At 43.1% G+C, this 18,948-nt stretch overlaps 1 protein-coding gene across 8 annotated transcripts; it reads right to left on the bottom strand.

Moving 5' to 3' along the window:
* Positions 1–8,155: 8,155 nt before the first annotated feature.
* LOC125522031 (uncharacterized) lies at positions 8,156–13,230 on the bottom strand. Of its 8 annotated transcripts, none has more exons than XM_087535184.1 (7): positions 12,778–13,217; positions 11,806–11,897; positions 11,302–11,506; positions 10,150–10,245; positions 9,494–9,559; positions 9,038–9,115; positions 8,156–8,704 (listed from the first exon to the last, which is right to left on the bottom strand). In XM_087535184.1, the coding sequence occupies exons 1-3, from the start codon at positions 12,832–12,834 to the stop codon at positions 11,302–11,304; spliced, it is 354 nt and encodes a 117-aa protein (XP_087391310.1). In that variant the 5' UTR covers positions 12,835–13,217; the 3' UTR covers positions 8,156–8,704; positions 9,038–9,115; positions 9,494–9,559; positions 10,150–10,245. The 8 variants fall into 8 exon arrangements, 3 of the variants coding, with proteins under 3 accessions (XP_087391310.1, XP_087391311.1, XP_087391309.1); XM_087535185.1 differs by having other exon boundaries at positions 9,494–9,556; XR_015610629.1 differs by lacking the exon at positions 11,302–11,506 and adding an exon at positions 12,490–12,558 and having other exon boundaries at positions 9,494–10,245; positions 12,778–13,230.
* Between the last annotated feature and the right edge of the window lie 5,718 nt (positions 13,231–18,948).

Here is an 18,948-nt window from a genome sequence, read left to right as displayed (position 1 = left end):
ACACTTCTTCTTCAATCTTGCCATTGAGAAAGGCACTTTTCACATCCATTTGATATAGAAGTATGTTATGATGATTTGCATAGGCCAGCAGTATGCGTATGGCTTCAAGCCTAGCCACAGGAGCAAATGTTTCATCGAAGTCAATGCCCTCCACTTGAGTATATCCTTGAGCAACGAGACGAGCTTTGTTTCTGACAACTTGACCATGCTCATCTTGCTTGTTGCGGTATATCCATTTGGTACCTATTATGTTGTGCTTCCGTGGATCAGGACGCTTAACCAGTTCCCATACATTATTCAGCTCAAACTGTTGAAGCTCTTCTTGCATAGCTTGAATCCATTCAGGTTCCATGAAGGCTTCTTCAACTTTCTTGGGTTCTGATATTGAGACGAATGCGAAATGCCCACAGAAGTTTGCTAGCTGAGTTGCCCTTGAACATGTGAGTGGACCAGGTGCATTGATGCTGTCAAGTATTCTGTCAATCTGTACTTCATTTGCAACACGAGGATGTAAAGGGCGAAGACTTTGCTCTTGCTGATCTGTGTTGTCATTTGGAGGTATATCTTCAGGCTGAGCATTGTCTTCATGTGGATCAGGTGCTGAGATGATAAGTTCTTCTTCAGGATGAGCTTCAGAAGGTACAATCTCTCCAGTTCCCATAAGCTTGATTGATTCACTAGCTGGAACTTCATCTAGCACATTTGGCAATTGCTCCCTTTGTGATCCATTGGTTTCATCGAACCGCACATCCACAGTTTCAATCACTTTGTAGTGGAAGAGATTGAAGACTCTGTAGGAGTGCGAATCCTTTCCATATCCAAGCATGAATCCCTCATGTGCTTTTGGTGCAAACTTTGAGGTGTGGTGTGGGTCCTTGATCCAGCATTTTGCGCCAAATACTCTGAAGTAACTGACATTTGGCTTCTTGCCAGTTAGGAGTTCATAAGATGTCTTGTTCAGAAGCTTGTGAAGATAAACACGATTGACTGTATGGCATGCAGTATCAATGGCTTCAGTCCAGAATTTTCTTGGAGTCTTGTATTCATCTAGCATTGTTCTGGCCATCTCAATGAGTGTTCTGTTTTTGCGTTCGACGACGCCATTCTGCTATGGCGTGTATGGAGCTGAGAATTCATGTGTGATGCCCAAGGTATCCAGATATGTATCAAGGCCAGTGTTCTTGAATTCAGTGCCATTGTCACTTCTGATGTGCTTTATCTTGGCGCCAAAATTGTTCATGGCTCGATTGGCGAAGCGTCTGAAGACATCCTGCACTTCAGTCTTGTAAAGGATTATGTGTACCCAAGTATATCTAGAGTAATCATCAACAATGACGAAGCCATAGAGGCAAGCAGAAGTAGTAAAAGTTGAGTAGTGAGTGGGACCGAACAGATCCATGTGAAGCAGTTCGAAGGGTTGTGTAGTAGTCATGATTGTCTTCGAAGGATGTTTTGCCCTTGTCATTTTCCCTGCTTCACAGGCACCGCATAAATGATCTTTCTTGAACTTGACGCCCTCGATGCCTGTGACGTGCTTTTTCTTCGCAAGGTTGTGGAGGTTCCTCATGCCAGCATGCCCAAGCCTTCGATGCCAAAGCCAGCATTCTGAAGCTTTTGCAAGAAGACATACTGCAAGTTGTGGTCCTGCTGAGAAATCTACCACGTACAAATCACCTTTTTGATACCCTTCAAACACTAGAGATTTGTCAGATTCCTTAGCACCAGGCAACGATATTTTCCAAACATTACAATCATATTCAAATCGCAAAGCATTGAGACAGACATTAAGTTGAAGCCAAGGGATTCAACAAGCATGACTTTATCCATGTGTTGATCCTTTGAGATTGCAACTCTACCTAGACCCAATACCTTACTTTTACCAGTGTCAGCAAATGTGATGTGACTCTTGTCGGATGGACGTAAAGTTGAGTCCATAAGAAGGCTTCTTCTGCCAGTCATGTGATTTGTACACCCACTGTCAATAATCCATTCTGAAGATTTTGAAGTCGCTGGTGTCGTACCCTACAGTGCAGTTAGGGGGATAGACTTCACGAAGAGAGTTGTGAAGCATAAACATTTGACGAACCAGTGGGTTATGAAAACTTAGATCCAGATTAGGACTAATAGGGAGAGTAGCATGTGATTCAGGAGCAAAGTACATAATGATGCCATTCGGGCATTTTATCTTGCGCCCTACAAGATTTTTAAGGTCCCCAGCAGTAGCATCAGAAGATTTTGTTTTTCTGCTGGAGACCTTTCCCTGCAAAAGAGAGTTAAGCTTTCTTAACCACCCACATCTTCAAGGGTGGCTTAGAAGCAATAAGTCTAAGTGCAGCATCTGAGAATTTTGGCTTTGGAGCCCTAGCAAACAGTCTAGCAGGGGGACAATAATACTCATAGAAATAAGCAGAATAATTTTTGGTCATATGAACATGACGGTTCGATGAACCGCTCTCATATCCATATGCCTGAGTATGGTTTCCCTACAAAACATTTGCGTTAGTGTGACTCAGGTGTGTCCTCTGTTTTTATGAAGCCATTGGACCGTATGAAGCCTTTGGTCTGAGGTTTGTCTTCTTCAAGTGAGGTGTCATGAAGACATTCACAGGAAGATTTTCCAGACACTTTTTCGGAACCCAGATCATCTTCATAGGAGGTCCATTCCTGCAGTTAGTACCAATATACCTGGCAAACACTTCACCATTCTGATTCTTAAACAGTTTATAGTTTGCATCAAAGGATTCATCAATGATAATGGGGTTAGCACAAGTGAAGCCAGACAGATTGGATGGATCTGCTGAGGATTCCTTTGCAGCAACCCATGTGGTTTTGGGGTACTGCTCAGGTTTCCAGTAAGAGCCATCTGCATTAATTTTCCTCATGAACCCAACACCCTCTTTCCTAGGGTTTCGGTTCAGAATCTGCTTCTTAAGGACATCACATAGTGTCTGATGCCCTTTTAGACTTTTGTACATTCCTGTTTCAAGCAATGTCTTCAACCTAGCATTCTCATCAGCAATAGCAGTGGTATCCTCAGGAGAGGGGTTAGTTACCACGTTAACAGTTGAAGATATTGCAACAGTAGTAGCAGTGGAACATTCAGCAACAGAATTAGCATTATCACGCTCAATGCATTTAAGACATGGTGGTTCAAATCCTTCCTGAGCGGGACTGATCTGTTCGGAGCGAAGTGACTCATTTTCCTTTTGAAGATCTTCATGATCCGCTCTCAACTTCTCAAGATCTTGCTTTTTTTGAAGATAATCATAGGAGAGCTTTTCATGAGTAGTTGAGAGAGTCTCAAGACGATCTTCAAGTTCCTGATACTTAACGTGAAGATTTTTTATGTCTTCAATTAAGGATTCAGAGCGAGTCATTTCGGCACCCAACAGATCATCGCTTCTGTCTAACAGTTTTTGAATATGTTCCATAGTTTTCTGTTGTTCAGTTGCAATTTTAGCAAGTGTTCTGTAGCTAGGTTTTGAATCACATTCAGAGTCATCGTCACTAGATGTTTCATAGCGAGTAGTGCGTGTGTTTACCTTGGCACCGCGTGCCATGAAGCAGTAGGTAGGAGTGGAGTCGTTCTTGTCATTTGCGTCGGTGTCGGTGATGCAGTCATTGTCTTCAGTGTTGAAGATGGACTTGGCGACGTATGTTGTAGCCAGACTCGCAATGCCAGAATCAGACTCCTCCTCAGACTCCACCTCTGCCTCCTCAGATGCGGACTCCTCCTCTGAATCCATCTCCTTTCCAACAAACGCACGTGCCTTGCCAGATGAGCTCTTCTTGTGTGATGAAGACTTTGATGAAGACTTGGAAGAAGACTTTGAGTGTTTCTTCTTCTTCTTGTCGTCAGAATCATATTCCTTGCTCTTCTTCTTCCTTCTGTTCTCATTGTCCCACTGTGGACACTCAGAGATGAAGTGCCCGGTTTTCTTGCACTTGTGACATGTTTTCTTCTTGTAGTCATGAGCAGAAGCTTCATCATTCCTTGATCTTGATCGTGAAGATTTTCTGAAGCCTTTCTTCTTGGTGAATTTTTGGAACTTCTTCACTAGCATTGCAAGTTCTCTTCCAATGTCTTCAGGATCATCAGAACTGCAGTCAGATTCTTCTTCAGATGAGGAGACAGCTTTTGCCTTCAAGGCTCGAGTTCGCCCATAGTTTGGACCGTAAATATCTCTTTTCTCAGAAAGAGGAACTCATGTGTGTTGAGCCTCTCAAGTATGTCAGACGGATCGAGTGTCTTGAAATCAGGACGTTCTTGAATCATCAGGGCCAGGATGTCAAACGAACTATCAAGTGATCTCAGCAGCGTCTTGACGATTTCATGTTTGGTGATCTCAGTGGCGCCGAGGGCTTGAAGCTCGTTTGTGATGTCAGTAAGTCTGTCAAATGTCTGCTGGACATTTTCATTGTCATTTCGCTTGAAGCAGTTGAAGAGATTGCGAAGGACACTGATTCTTTGATCTCTCTGGGTTGAGATGCCTTCATTAACTTTGGAGAGCCAGTCCCAGACCAGTTTGGATGTCTTCAAGGCACTCACACGGCCATACTGTCCTTTGGTCAGATGACCACAGATGATATTCTTAGCAGTAGAGTCCAGTTGAACGAATTTCTTGACATCAGCAGCAGTGACACCTTCTCCGGCCTTGGGGACGCCGTTCTCGACGACATACCATAGGTCGACATCAATGGCTTCAAGATGCATGCGCATCTTATTCTTCCAGTAGGGATATTCAGTTCCATCGAAGACGGGGCAAGCAGCGGAGACTTTGATTATCCCTGTAGTCGACATAGCTAAAACTCCAGGTGGTTAAACCGAATCACACAGAACAAGGGAGCACCAAGCTCTGATACCAATTGAAAGTGCGTTATATCGACTAGAGGGGGGGTGAATAGGCGATTTTTATGAAAGTCTTCAAAACGTGAGAGTTATGAAGACAAACAGTGAAGATTATGCCTATTACTAAGCAGCGGAAGTTAGATTACACTAGGGCAGCCATGGTCATGTATTCAATTGAGTGAAAGCACAATGACAAACAGCTACAGTGTAATAAGGATCAGGTAGGAAGAAGTTATGAAGCCAAACAGATCATACATTCATGTTGTGAAGATAAAAGATAAAGCAAGCATGCAATGGCTTCACAATGAATAACAGTAAGTCAAAGGAAGTGAAGATGAAACCAGTGACACGTTGAAGACAATGATTTGTTGGACCAGTTCCAGTTGCTGTGACAACTGTACGTCTGGTTGGAGCGGCTAGGTATTTAAACCAGAGGACACACAGTCCCGGACACCCAGTCAAGGACACTTAGTCCAAGACACCCATTCCTCACCGTATTCTCCTTGAACTAAGGTCACACAGACCTCGTCCAATCACTCGTGGTAAGTCTTCAGGCGACTTCCAAACCTTCACAGACTTCGTTCACTGGCAATCCACAATTTCTCTTGGATGCTCTGAACGCGACGCCTAACCGTCTGGAGGATGCACAGTCCTCAAGTGTAATAAGTCTTCAGATCACTCAGACACGAAGACTTAAGTGATGCCCAATTTACTCTGGCTCTGAGTGGTTAGGGCTTTTCTCCTCGCTAGGAATTTTCTCTCAAAGGCTTCGAGGTGGGTTGCTCTCAAACTACAAAAGTCGTGCACTGAAATCTGAGCAGCCAACCGTTTATGGTTGTGGGGGTGGGCTATTTATAGCCACTTGGCAACTCGACCTGATTTGTCCGAAATGACCCTGGGTCACTAAGGAACTGACACGTGTACCAACGGTCGAATTTTGAACTCACACGGCAACTTTACTTGGGCTACAAGTAAAGCTGACTTGTCTGACTCTGGACAAGATTTGCTCTCATAGTCTTCGCTCGAAGACATAGGATTTGAATTAGGCATCACTTCAGTCATTCTGACTGGTTCTCTTGGACCCCACTTAACAGTACGGTGGTTCCTATGACACAACATGAAAGAAATAAAACTACGAAGGATCTAAGTCTTCGAGTTCCATAAGCTTCATAGGGAGTCTTCTCATGTCATTGTCTTCAATATGAATATCTTCATAAACCACCATTGTCTTCAATGTCTTCGTACATTTTTAGGGGTCATCTCTGGTAGTAAAACTGAATCAATGAGGGACTTCTACCTGTGTTTTCCTGCAATTCTCACAACCACATTAGTCCCTCAACTAGGTTTGTCGTCAATACTCCAAAACCAACTAGGGGTGGCACTAGATGCACTTACAGGTGGCCGCCGGGATGATGAAGATGGCCACCGGTGATGATTCCCCCCTCCGTCGGAGTGCCGGAACGGGGTCTAGATTGGTTTTCAGTGGCTACAGTGGCTTGCGGCGGCGGAACTTCTAATCTAGGGTTTCCTCGAGGGTTTTTGGAATATTTGGGAATTTATAGGGCGAAGTGGGGGTGCGGGAGGCACCGAGGTGGGCACAACCCACCTGGGCGAGTCTCTTGGTCCAAAACAATCCACAAAAAGTTTCACGGTGTTTGGACTCGGTTTGATATTAATTTCCTGCGATGTAAAAAAAAGCAAAAACTAGCAACTGGCACTGGGCAATGGGTCAACAGGTTAGTCTAAAAAATGATATAAAGTTGCTATAAAATGATTGTAGAATATCCAAGAATGATAATATAACAACATGAATACTTCATAAATTATAGATACGCTGGAGACGTATCAGTATCCCCAAGCTCAATTCCTACTCGTCCTCGAGTAGGTAAATGATAAAAGAAATAATTTATGAAGTGTGAATGCTAGCAAAGTGCACAAGTTTGATCAATGATAATTTCGATCACTTTTCCTAGCATCATAACATAAATTTTTTTTCTCATAAAATTTCTTCTCATGTTAAAGTAGCAACCAATTCACATGTTAAGGTTCGAACAATGAATTCTCTTGAAACTCAACAACCTATGTTCTCAATCACCAAGCAATTGCAATTCAACTTATTCAACAGAGTCTAAGTAAGAGCTCCACATACTCAAGCATCATATAGTCTTCTATGATTACTAACACTCACCGCATACACATGAGCAGAACGTTTCAACCGGACACATAGAAAGGTCGGGGCTTATAATTTCTCCTCCCAACGTATTCACCTCAAGGATGATGTCAATAATAATAACACATGCTACCCATATCCAACTGGATATATGTGCCTAGATATTTCCTCACCACATAATGCTTGCCAAAAGAGAAAAATAAAAAGGAATAGAGAGAAAAACTTTGACTTTTTGTTTGTATGCTCAACCCCTTAGTGCAAAGGAACGTCACGTTATATTGCCCCTTATGATAGCAACCTTTATTATGCAGTCCGTCGCTTTTATTCTTTGCCATCACAAGTTCGTACAACGCTCAATTTTCTCTTACACAATATGATCTAACACTTTTTATAACCAATTTTATTGCCTTATTGCACCGATGACAACTTACTTGAAGGATCTTGCTAAATACTTAGGTAGGTATGGTGGACTCTTGAAAATAAGATTTGGGTTTAAGGGTTTTTGCAAGCACCACATGTTAAAGGATCTATGACAATATAACTTTTATGTGAATATAAACAAACATGAATCATTATGTTGTCTTCCTTGTCAGACGTCAACAATTTTGATTATAATATTTTAATGGGGGCTCACAATCACAAAAGATTTCTAAGATAGTGTATTTGCATGTGAAAGTTCTCTTCCTTGTACTAATCATTCGTGAATTGCTTGTATGACCAATATTGTGATTATCAAGCCTTCAAAGATTTCACTTTCTACACCGAATGTGAAGCTACCACTCGGCATGATATGATTTCAACTTCATGACATTCAATTAATTCAACAATTTACTCACAGGATATAAGTGAAGCACAAGAGCAAATGACAAGTTACTCCAAAAAGATATAAGTGAAGATCAAGTGAGTAGTTATGTAAACTAGATGACCAGTTACGCCCATGGCGCAAAAAGCGAGATCAAGCCCATGCACATGTGACTGATTTTGAACCAACTTCATGGATACTTATATCCCATTAATTACAATATAGATGATACCATGATAGACTAAAAGGAAGTAATAAGATCGCTTGATAATAGCATACATTGGTTTACCCGTTGTGCCGATGGTGCAAAGGGCGAGAGGGAACCAAGCAAGAGTGTTTAGATAATATTTAGATACGATGTTCAAACATAGTGTTATATATTCCATTGCATGGTACCAAGATGGCTAAAAACAAAGTCATGAGACCAACTCATGATAGAAAGCAAGCTGGATTACATAGCTCCATCTGCATTGGTATTTCCACACCAATTTAAAAAAGATGTTTCATCTACTCTATATTATGAAGTACTGGAGCTGAAAGGATAAGGTGACGCAGAGCACATTATATGGTCGAGAAAAGTAGTGCATGACCTAGGTCTTGAACCTGAGCTATATTATGAGATGATGGCAGTGGTTGCTCATGACGCTATCAAAGGGAGTGCACGATGATATGAGTTCTCCCGCCAATTCCTCAAAGGCAAATGCATATGACACTCCTCCTTTCATATTTGCGATGTCAAAGAACTGAGTCCAGCTTCTTGTGATTGTATGATAAGCCGAGCAATGACGATGGCAGGTCTGTTTCCAGCTTTGATCAGCAAATTAGTATGCTCTTCATGCATGTGCCCCTTGAGATATTCTTGTGTGAAGTGAGTGGAAAAGTACTGCAATAGATATTAAGCATGGTTAAGATGCAGCTATGAAGATTCATAAAAAGGAGAAAGGACAGGAACAGAATACCATTTGTTGACCACTTGTTGCGAACATCTTGTTCATGGTACAGACATAGTAGGAAGAGAAATTTTGTTTCCGTCTAGTATTAAGCTGTTCAGAGTGTCAACATGCTGTTTGTATAGTGTTACCTCATTCCCAAACAAGAAAATAGTAGCTCAGCTCATCTATGTACCCATGAATGCGGACATCTATTTAATTTGAAGGCTAATTTAATTATCATGCCTAAATGTGGTATAAATGGGGCGACACCGTTAGCTTCTTACCATGGATAATGCATTTTCCATCATCCAGAGTGATCCTCCTGCGTGCATATTCAGTTACTGGGCAATATGATGCCAAATCTACACAGAGAAAAAAAATGGCTATTACTTCATACCTCCTACACATCCAGAGGGATCCTCTTGTGTGCATATTCAGTTACTGTGTCACAAAATAACATGATGCCAAATGATAAGCATGTATGAGGAAAATTAAAATGTTCAATAAAGATTTCTCTAAAGGGCATATGATGCAAACTTTGAGAACAACAGGACTTCCAACTCTCTGGAACTGTAGTCGCACACATGAACATACTATGCTTCAAGTACCAGAAAGACAGTAGAACACATGGAAACAAACATGTGGATACCAATCGCTTATTCAGGCACAGAGTAAGAAGCCTATACGCAATAATGAACGGTAGTCTGATTAAAGAAGATCAGGTGTTGGGGAAAATATACCTTGTCGTCGCTGAAATTTCACTTGGAGGCATCTATGGCGACTTGATGTGGCATGCATGAAATCTTCTTTGGTAATAGGCAAGTAAAAGTCACATTTTAGTTTTGAAGCAAGCAGACAGTCTGTGAATATATACTATAGTCCATGCAAAGCAGACAAGATCCACGTATTAGCAATTTATTAAAACAGGAAAAAAATCAGCATATACATTTCCACGCATTAACATCTAACCAACTAAAAACCAGAGAGAGGAAATCGAAAACTTCTATTTTTAGGCCTGACAACATTGTCACCAAAGACTGGGAAGCATGGATTGCATGCGCCAATTAAAATTTACCAGGAAACAAATAAGACATCATTTTCCATCAACACTTATATGCCAGTTAAAAAGCATGATCCATTATGGTCTTAGTAGTAAACAACTCGGATAGAAGCATAGGCTAATGTGAGGCAGTTACACATGCCGCAAAAGCATCCTAAAGACGGATGTTTTTCACACAAGCTATATTAGTAGAGAAACTATTGCTCAGCTTTGTAAATCGTAACCATAAAAAGGAAAGAGAAGCCTATGAAAAATTGCACAGGAGCACATATTAACAGAAGGAATATCCGACTAAAATATAAAATCCTATAACTTAGTCCTAGAATCCTTTCGTACAAGGAGTGAAGAAATGTTTGTAGTCTCAAGAGCCTCGTCGGTACAAAATCTTTCAACTATTTTGTTACCCATGTCAATATCCATCAGTTCCAGCGGCTGCAATCAAGAGTCAAGAATAAACCAGATTGGTAATTAAACAAATGACAAATTTAAGCTCCAGTTAAGTCAAGCATATATAAAAAAACATGCCCCTGAACTTAATTTTCGTCATTTGGGGATGTATAGCATGGAACTGCAGATATGCCAATGGGGAGTTCTAATTCAGAGCACCTCTGAATAAAGAGTGTGCAGTAAGAAATGATAGCAGTATTTATACTCAGGGTCGCCGGAGACATGCATCGAAGGAAATATGTGCATTGTACCACCATATTTCTTGGTTGACCCAACCAAGTCACATACTTTCTCCTGCTACCGACGTCTGTGTTACTACAAGGGGAAGAAAAAAGTTCAACTATTACCACTCCACTTTCAGTATATATACGGTGCCAACAACTTGGCATAGAACCTAATGTTTTCTGTGAGTTCATGGATCGGCCATTGGGAGAATATTACAGGGTGGAGGCATAAGGAGAATAATCAAATAGCAAGACTGTACAAGAAAATAAGCTGCAACTTGCAACTCATGAAATTCTGTTTAAATTTATAGGTCATATTAGATGCATAGGAAGTACAGGTAAATACAGAAGTTCAGCTTCAAGCCACTCATCAAATATGGGGGACCTCCCTTGCTATGCCCAGACCAACAAAAATTGAACTGTCGATACAACTGGACTGACAAAATGAACTATTGAAAGGGAAACCTACTATTTTTTTGCAGAACATTTTCAATTTGACAATGCAAAAAGTAGTGAACACCACAAGATGTGATTTTTTTCCCATTCCTCAATCGAGAGTAACGATCAACAACCAGCTCATGTTGCAAATATATTTCAATTGAACAAAGCAGGCTACATCCAGCAATAACTTGACCTAAGTTTCTACTTGTGACCTTGTATAGTGCTTGTTTATGCCATGAACAATAAGGAGTGGAAATTAATATATCCCGAACCAATATTTCGAAATTTGTAGAGGCCAAGTAATTCATTAATCTAATGTTTCCTGGTGAGACACACCATTCATCCATAGCAGGTTAGGCAAGCAAGCTTAACTAACCTACTGCAATGGCCGCTGCTGCACCACGAGCGTCGGGGAAGACGTCCAGGGAAGAAGGCGGCGGCGCGAGAGGCCGTGGGGCCGGAGGGTCGAGGAGCAGGGGAGGCTGGAGATGCTGAACGGCGCGGACTCGAATGGGGCTCGAGGAAGGGAAGGATTGGTCCTTTGTGCGCTAGGTTTTCGGGACGCATTAGTGCCTTTCGTGCTGGACAAAATAACTTGCAAATCAAAATCTGTATAACTTTACTCCTGAGCCTGGCCAACATTAATTAGCATGGCCCCTTTTGCTCATATTTGTACATTTAGTCGGCAAACCTTTCCGAAATTGTATCTGAAAGAAACTGCTACTATCTTTTGCTTGTTCTCGCAAAGAATTAAATCCATAGTATGCCAAGAAGCTATGGAAAATTTGCAATTGCTTCAAAGAATATAATACATTGCAGAAATAAAATACTCTATCAGAGAGTTGGCAGGCGAGGTAGTGGGGACAGAGCAAGAACTAACTTTGAGAGGAGATGGGCAGACTCTTGCGTCATGCCCTGGCTGACCCCTACGCTTACGCCATGCCTCATATATCCATTCCTCATTCCTCTGTGCTGTGATAGAAATTCAGAATGGCAAATAAAAGTATTCTTAGATTGCAGCCTTCATTTCTTATCCTTTAGTAGGCACATTTGATTATGAAGGAAGAAGATGGGAAATATGCATATAGCAAGGAATAGTAAAAAGATGTTCTTTCAAACTTGCATGGCTATTTGTTTTTTCTGTAAACATACCAATCTACTGCCATCTCGCTGGCCTTAATTTCTTACCTTTTCATAGATGCAAATTTGATTTTGAGCAAGTAGAGAAGCAATATACGATAGCATACATCAAGAAATAGTAGATGAATGTTCTTTTCAGCCTTAATTCTTTTCAGCATATATACGACCATCGTTTTTTCCTGTAAATACACTGATGTACTACCATCTCATTGCAAATTATGTATTGTGCAAAGGAAAAATCATTTTACTTTTCAGCATATATATACGATCATACGGTAGTCACACATATAAGCAGCACCACAAAAACAAACACACAAACACGACACCCGGAAAAACCAGGAATACAAAGGAATTAACACGATAATAAGCAGTAAACAATATAGTATAAAAGTGCAGCGCTTAGGGAAGAAGGACAAGGACAAACCTAAAAAACTATCAAAGGGATGAAACAGTAATCTGAGAGGGTGAGGCGGCATGGTGCAGATTTGGTTTTCTGAAATAAAGCATTGGCAATTAACAAAAAAATCGTCACACAAGGCCAGATATATGAATGACCAACATATTAAAATCTCCTTAAAGCTTGCAAGCCAGTAGTAATATAGGTAGGAACGATGTATTCCCCGTCACATTGAGGGAGGAAAGGGGAAACACATGGTCTGTGAGGAGATTAGGAGAACGAACAACTATAAGGACCAACGGGTCTGACACGTACCTCAACCAGCTTGCCGGCGGCGCCGCCTCCATGACGAACCACGACGGCCTCCTCCATCTCCCCAGCAGCTCAAGCCCACCCTGACCAACCCGTTGCTTCTTGTCCTCGGCACCTATCTCCCCTGCTCCTTGCAACAATGGCGACATGGGAGAGAGAGAGAGGAGGATAGGTGGCAAGATCTGCGCCCGATCCAGAATCACGGCACGCGGCGCGTGATGCCGGCGACCTGCACCGGATCCGGCTGGGCCGAGAAGTGCCGCAGCCGCTGCTATACCTCAAGCGCCGGGGAGAGAAGGCCGCGTCGGCCGCTGCGTGGAGCCGGCGGCGTGACGGTAGGGAAGGAGGGGATCAGGGGAGGGGAGAGCACGTGAGAGAAGGCAAGGGAGAGGAGATATTTTCACGGGTGGCCGCTGGGTGCAAACGATGACTGTAAAAAAACACCCTGCCAACCCACGATCGATTCGCCCTGCTTTTCACCCGGACAGAAGCACGCACACACCGGCCGCTGCGAGGCTGGCCGCGCGCAAGGCTGGCCCATGTGTCAGTCGCTCTAGCCCTGTTACTTAGAGTACAGAAGAACGAGCGACCGGATGTTTACCACCACGATGAAAGGTACGACGTCGCTGGCCAGCGAGGCAAATCGAGTGTTTAGGATGAATTTGAAACGGGGATGGCGCTAGAATGGCGGGTTGGGAAACTGGATTTATATGTTCAATGGGTAGCTATTTGAGAACTCTCTCTTATTTAAAAACTTTCAGATCTAAGTATTTTATTAAATAGCAAGAAAAATAAAATAAAATGTCCACTACTGGAATCAGGATTTTTGCCGTCTGCTAGCCGACGGCAAAGGAGGTCTTTGCCATCAGTATTCAGAAGGCCGACGACAAAGAACTAGCGGACGACAAAGAGCGTGTTTGCCGTCTGCTAGCGGGCGGCATAGAAGCTTTGCCGTCCGCTAGTAGACGACAAAGCTTTCTTTCCCGTCCGCTAGAAGACGGCAAAGGTGGGGCGGACCGCAAAGCTTCAAAATTGACTTAACGGCCGCGCCTGCCGTTGCCCTCTCTCTTTGTGTCTCCTCTCCTCTTTCTTCCCCCTTGTGCCACCCCGCGCCGCCGCCGCCGCACCCTTCCCGCGCCGTTGCCACCCCGTGGCCACCCCCTCCCCACCCTGTGGCCGCCCCCTCCCTGCCTCCCCACCACCCTCCCAAGCTTCCCCGCTGCCGCCTCCCCGCCGCAGCGGTGGATCGCCGCCCCCCGAGGAGCGCCGCCGCCGCTCGTACTCCTACCCGGCGTCCTATTCCTCCATCCCACGCTGCTTACATGTGACCGTGAAAAGTTAGCTGCTTACATGTCCAGATTGGTACTACAAAGATCATGTTGCTGGTATCCCATGAATGCCAGTTGTGTGATTGTTTCTAGCAATTTTCGGAGCCTTATGATCGTTATGCATGTTTGCCTGCAGTGCATACAGAATATTTCCTATGTCCGCCTTTGGAAGGTTTGCTGCCATACTATCGATTGACAGTGCTTTATCCGTTCTTCTTGACTGTTGGTGGACTCTATATGAATACTGCTCCAAAAAATCAATCCTACTGGCCATCGCCGCACTGATCGCTATGGCATTTTGGGGGCGCTTCCTGGTAATACTAGGCGTCTATTCCTATATTATTGGCGACCATTATAGAATTTTATTTGTGGTTTCTGCAATTTGCACTGAAATTTAGCTAATCAGTATATCATGGTTTTACAGTTCGCATAATGAGTAAATAATATACATTCCAATGGGAGGACAAACTTTTGATGCTGGTGAATTCTTTACAATCATTCCAATGGCAGCACAAACTGAAGGTATTTATGTAGGCACAGATCATTGCTACATCAGAATAAATCGAGTATTGAGTAAATAATACCCCCAGTTTTATAATACAGTCTACCGGTGCTTTCATTGTGGTTTCACGGTAATACCACCATGCCCTTGTTCTGTTATGATTGACACAAGGAGTGTCATTACTTGAAATTTGCAGAATGGTAAGCACTATAATTTATTGGCGATCTTGTGTTGTTGGCTGACCCAAACAAGGTACTGTTGATGAGGTGTTGTAAAAGTTTTTTTAAACTCTCATGCATGAGTACAAGTTGAACTATTTGTAGTATATCTTCATCGTTTCTTATGAAGTGGATGGGAGAAAGTGATAACTGGTCACAGACATCATTTGGAATAATGTTGGACTCAGGCATAGTGGTCCCTGATCAAACACGGATCAAAGGGAAACCATTTACAGATTTGGTTGTGTCGCAGATAGCCCGGCATGCTCTCATGTAATTCTTGATCTACGTCGGATGCATCAAGTCATGTTTTAGTATTAGATACATCCGTATCTAGACGAATCTAAGACAAGAATTTTGGGACGGAGGGAGTATATGACATGCACAATCCCTGGTACTAATTAATGCTTACTCTGTTTATTTTGGATGTTCAAGTGTAGCATCTATTGACCAATGCAAGTTCCATCAGGATGTGTGTAGTGTCCATAAGTTTCTTTTTGGCCAGTACAGGGAGAAAAATATATGGAATGTCCAACAATCCTACATGAAACATTCTGAACAAAGTTCTATAGGGCCAACTTGCATTTTCATGTCAAGCATGGCTGATTATCATAGGGCAAGGAAAGATGGAGTAGTAGAATCATTGCCTACGATGAGTTCATCGGGTCGAAGTGCACATTAACAAGCATTGCCTGCTTTCTGCCTTCGCCTACTTTGACGAGGACGACAGCGGGTACATCACCGTTGACCCGCTGGAAGAGGTGTGCTGGGAGTACAACACAGGCTGACGTCGGCATCGCGACATCATTAGGGAGGTCGGCAATGAGAACATGCTTATGTTTATTCACTGCAGTCACCATCACAAATTAATTAATTAGTTTCAATTCACTCCATTGAATAGTCTGTACTATTTTGCTAATTACTAAAAATCTGAAATGCAAATTGACTGTGTCTACATTTGATTAGGATGTTCAAATTGACTATGGGGAGTTCGTGGCAATGGTGAAGGGGATCATCGAGAATGGAAGGCTGACCATCATTCTCCATGGAGCAGACGACCTATGCTAGCCTTTGATTGAAATATTCATATACAACACACTATCTTTGTTCGCATTGTGCTATAGATGATATCAATATTTTTAACCCAAGTCATTATTTATTTTGTTTGTGTAAAGTAACTGAGAAACAAATTCATTTATGTGATTTGCATGGTTGCATCCCTATGCAATTTAAGCTGACATATTTTTTCAGCTGTTATTCTCGTACTGCTACTGGATTGGTATGGTTGCATGAAAAACTGAACTTTCTTTCCATAGGAATTTTTGACTCATGTACTACTACTATAAAAGCATGAAGTGCTGAGATAATGGAGAATGAATGAAATCTTCATGTAACAAGGTTGAGTATTAGTTTTAGCTTGAGAGTATATGACAACTCATGCAGGTTTGAAATGACTTGAAGAAAGCATATGAGAAGCGAGTATAGGAGCTTTAATATTAGAGCAACAGGGGAGGAGCAAATGATTGAAGGGGCTATCAGCCATGTAAAAGAAAACTGAGGATAATGTCACTAGGTGGAAAAACTATATTTGATTTGCATAATAACACTAGCAAGGTGAATAACAATGTAACATTATCTTTTCATTAGTTGATCCATTCAACTTTTGTTTGATATGACTGCCATGATATTTGGATAGGAAAGTTATCTGTTAACTTCGTATCATTTTTATGTGTTAGCTAATAATTATGCACTGTGCATTTGCCTGCAATTTCCTATAAGTTTTCCATAGTTTTTGAAGATATTGTTTTGTGAAGTATAGTTTCTGAAGAAAATTAAAATGTGCTTGTAGTAATTATTTCCTGAAGTATTGTCATCTTGTAGAATGATCGACAATGGGCTCCCAGTAGAAAAATAGGATAGGAGCAGTCGGTACCAAAAAAAATGAGGATATGAGAAGTTGGTAGTTGAAGTTAGTGCAATTGCCAGTTAACATTGTTTTCATTCAGTAGGATAGGCATTGCAGCTGAGGAAATATGTGACATGGAGTAATTTGGTCAACAAAAGAACATTTGACTTTTGAGGTATCTTAACACACTTCACAAAATGAATGATGAGGAGATATTAGGCTATTTTTCTATGCATCTGGTGATAATAATAGATGTGTGTTGCACGTACACGTTTACTAGTCTTACTAGTACTACTATCTTCCGGTGCATCTTATCTTTTCATATACTCCTAGAAGAACAGAATTTACCAGTTAACAAAGGAAAACGACGGAAAACCGATACATAGGTGGCACATCCACACAAGCCCTGAGGCTGCACCCCAAGCGAGCCAATGACTTCGTCGCCCAAGCGCCGAGAATCGACACCCTACAACACGACCCGGAGCCGCCGCTCCGACATACAAACCTCAAACAACGCACACACCGACCCTGCGGCCGCGTCCCAAACGAGCCGACGACTCTGTCACCCCGATGACCAAAAAACAAAAACTGCTCTCCAGAGCCGCCGCTCTGACTTCTGCTCCGAACCCAGGGTCGCGAACCCGACGAGCTAACGATTCTACCACCTTGATGACCAGACTCGACTCTCCACAAAGCAAAAACGCTATTCGGGACCGCCGCCCCGACCTCCAAACCGGCCCCGAGGCTGCGAACCCGCCTGGCCGGTGGCAAAGATGTCGGGCGATGCCAACCCTCGACGCAAGGCATAGGAATGGACCACCAAAGCGACGCCCCCAAGAAGGATGCGACGTGAACGCCGCCGCCGCCCGGTTCAACCAAAGCCGAAGCATAGGTTTTCACCCGGAAAAGCACTAGATCCAAATGCCTAAAGGAGGTGAAGGGGCTCGACGACGACGCCTCCAAGGGAACAACATCCTAGGACGCCGTCGTCGTTGGCAATGACCAAGATCACTGCTAGGCATTCACCTGGAGTTCACCATGCCTAGAGACACTACATCAAGTCCGTCCATCTGCCCGAACCGAGAAAGTCGCATGCCCCAAGCAAATTGCCGCCGCCAACCACCACCACCACACGCTGCTCTACGGAGCCATCGCTGCAGGGATTATGGCAGCCCCAAGGATAATTACCAACACTGTAAAACCAGCCATAATCCTGGTTTTTAAAAAACATAGTCCCGATTTGGACTTGATTGATTTTTTTTCTTTTTCAAAGAAAAATCCACACTAAAACTAGAAGAAGAGGATATATACAACAGGAAATAGCCCACTTGCGCTTTCGAATAGTCACTTGTGACCTCTGTTGATGAAAGGGAGGAGACAGCTCGTGCGCTTCGAGAGAGGCCTTTGAGAGTCGAGAGAGAGCCGCATCTTCCGGCTCGATCCACTATCTTCTCAGACGGCTGGAGTAGAAAAGGGAGAGGTGCTCGGTGTAGTTCTGTGAATAGAGCATCTAGTTTTAGGTTGTCTTCTGCCCATGTGGCGTCTGGTGATATGTCGATGTGGAGGATGCCACAGGCGCAAGGGAGCAGTGGTTGGTGGCTTTCGGTGGTGGTGATCCTGGCGGTGTTGGCTGATGGTCAGCTGCTGCTATAGAACGCAAAGTCGGTGCCTAAACCAATAACCTCCCTGGTTCTGTCCTACGGAGCACTCTCTCGAGCTTCCAAGGTTACCATGGTGGTGGAATCAAAGCAGAGAGGAGATGGTGATCCTGTTTGGGTTTGTGCTCATCCTCGGTGGCTGATTGGAACTGGGTACGGCGCCAACCAAGGTGCTTGGTTATTGGCTGACTCCATGTCGCCGCCTTACATGCAGGTCGAAGAGTGGCCTTCTTATTTCTTCCTCTCGACCAAAGAGCCTAAGGGAGGCAACTCATCTAGTCATCTTCTTAATCCGTCTATGGTGTGGTGCCATAGAAGCTTCTCCGTCCGAAGAGGTGATGTCCCTGACGACGACGTGGCTACAACCATGAAGATGTCAGAGACCCGATCACGTTTCTCATCCAGTTGTTGAGGCCCTCTTTATAAAATGCATGACCAGTTTGCAGTTTCGGGGTCCTTCTGGATCCCTCTCTCATTCAAGCAAAATTCAACATGAAATGTCTGATACGCTAAAAGAACTCGCCCACAAATATATGTCTCCTTCGCGAAAGATTTTTCCTTT

Source organism: Triticum urartu, chromosome 7A (genome assembly GCF_056163025.1).
Source record: "Triticum urartu cultivar PI428250 chromosome 7A, HENAU_Tu73, whole genome shotgun sequence".
Lineage (NCBI taxonomy): Eukaryota > Viridiplantae > Streptophyta > Magnoliopsida > Poales > Poaceae > Triticum > Triticum urartu.
Note: the sequence above shows the minus strand (reverse complement) of the source record. Positions and strands in the feature narration are given on the sequence as shown.

Excerpts from the sequence above, each read along its gene's own strand:
- LOC125522031 (XM_087535183.1), bottom strand. The coding sequence starts at position 12,834 with ATGGAGGAGGCCGTCGTGGTTCGTCATGGAGGCGGCGCCGCCGGCAAG. Across the intron at positions 11,898-12,777 it reads CCGCCGGCAAGCTGGTTGAG|CACAGAGGAATGAGGAATGG; the intron begins GTACGTGTCAGA and ends TTTCTATCACAG. Across the intron at positions 11,507-11,805 it reads TCTGCCCATCTCCTCTCAAA|CACGAAAGGCACTAATGCGT; the intron begins GTTAGTTCTTGC and ends TATTTTGTCCAG.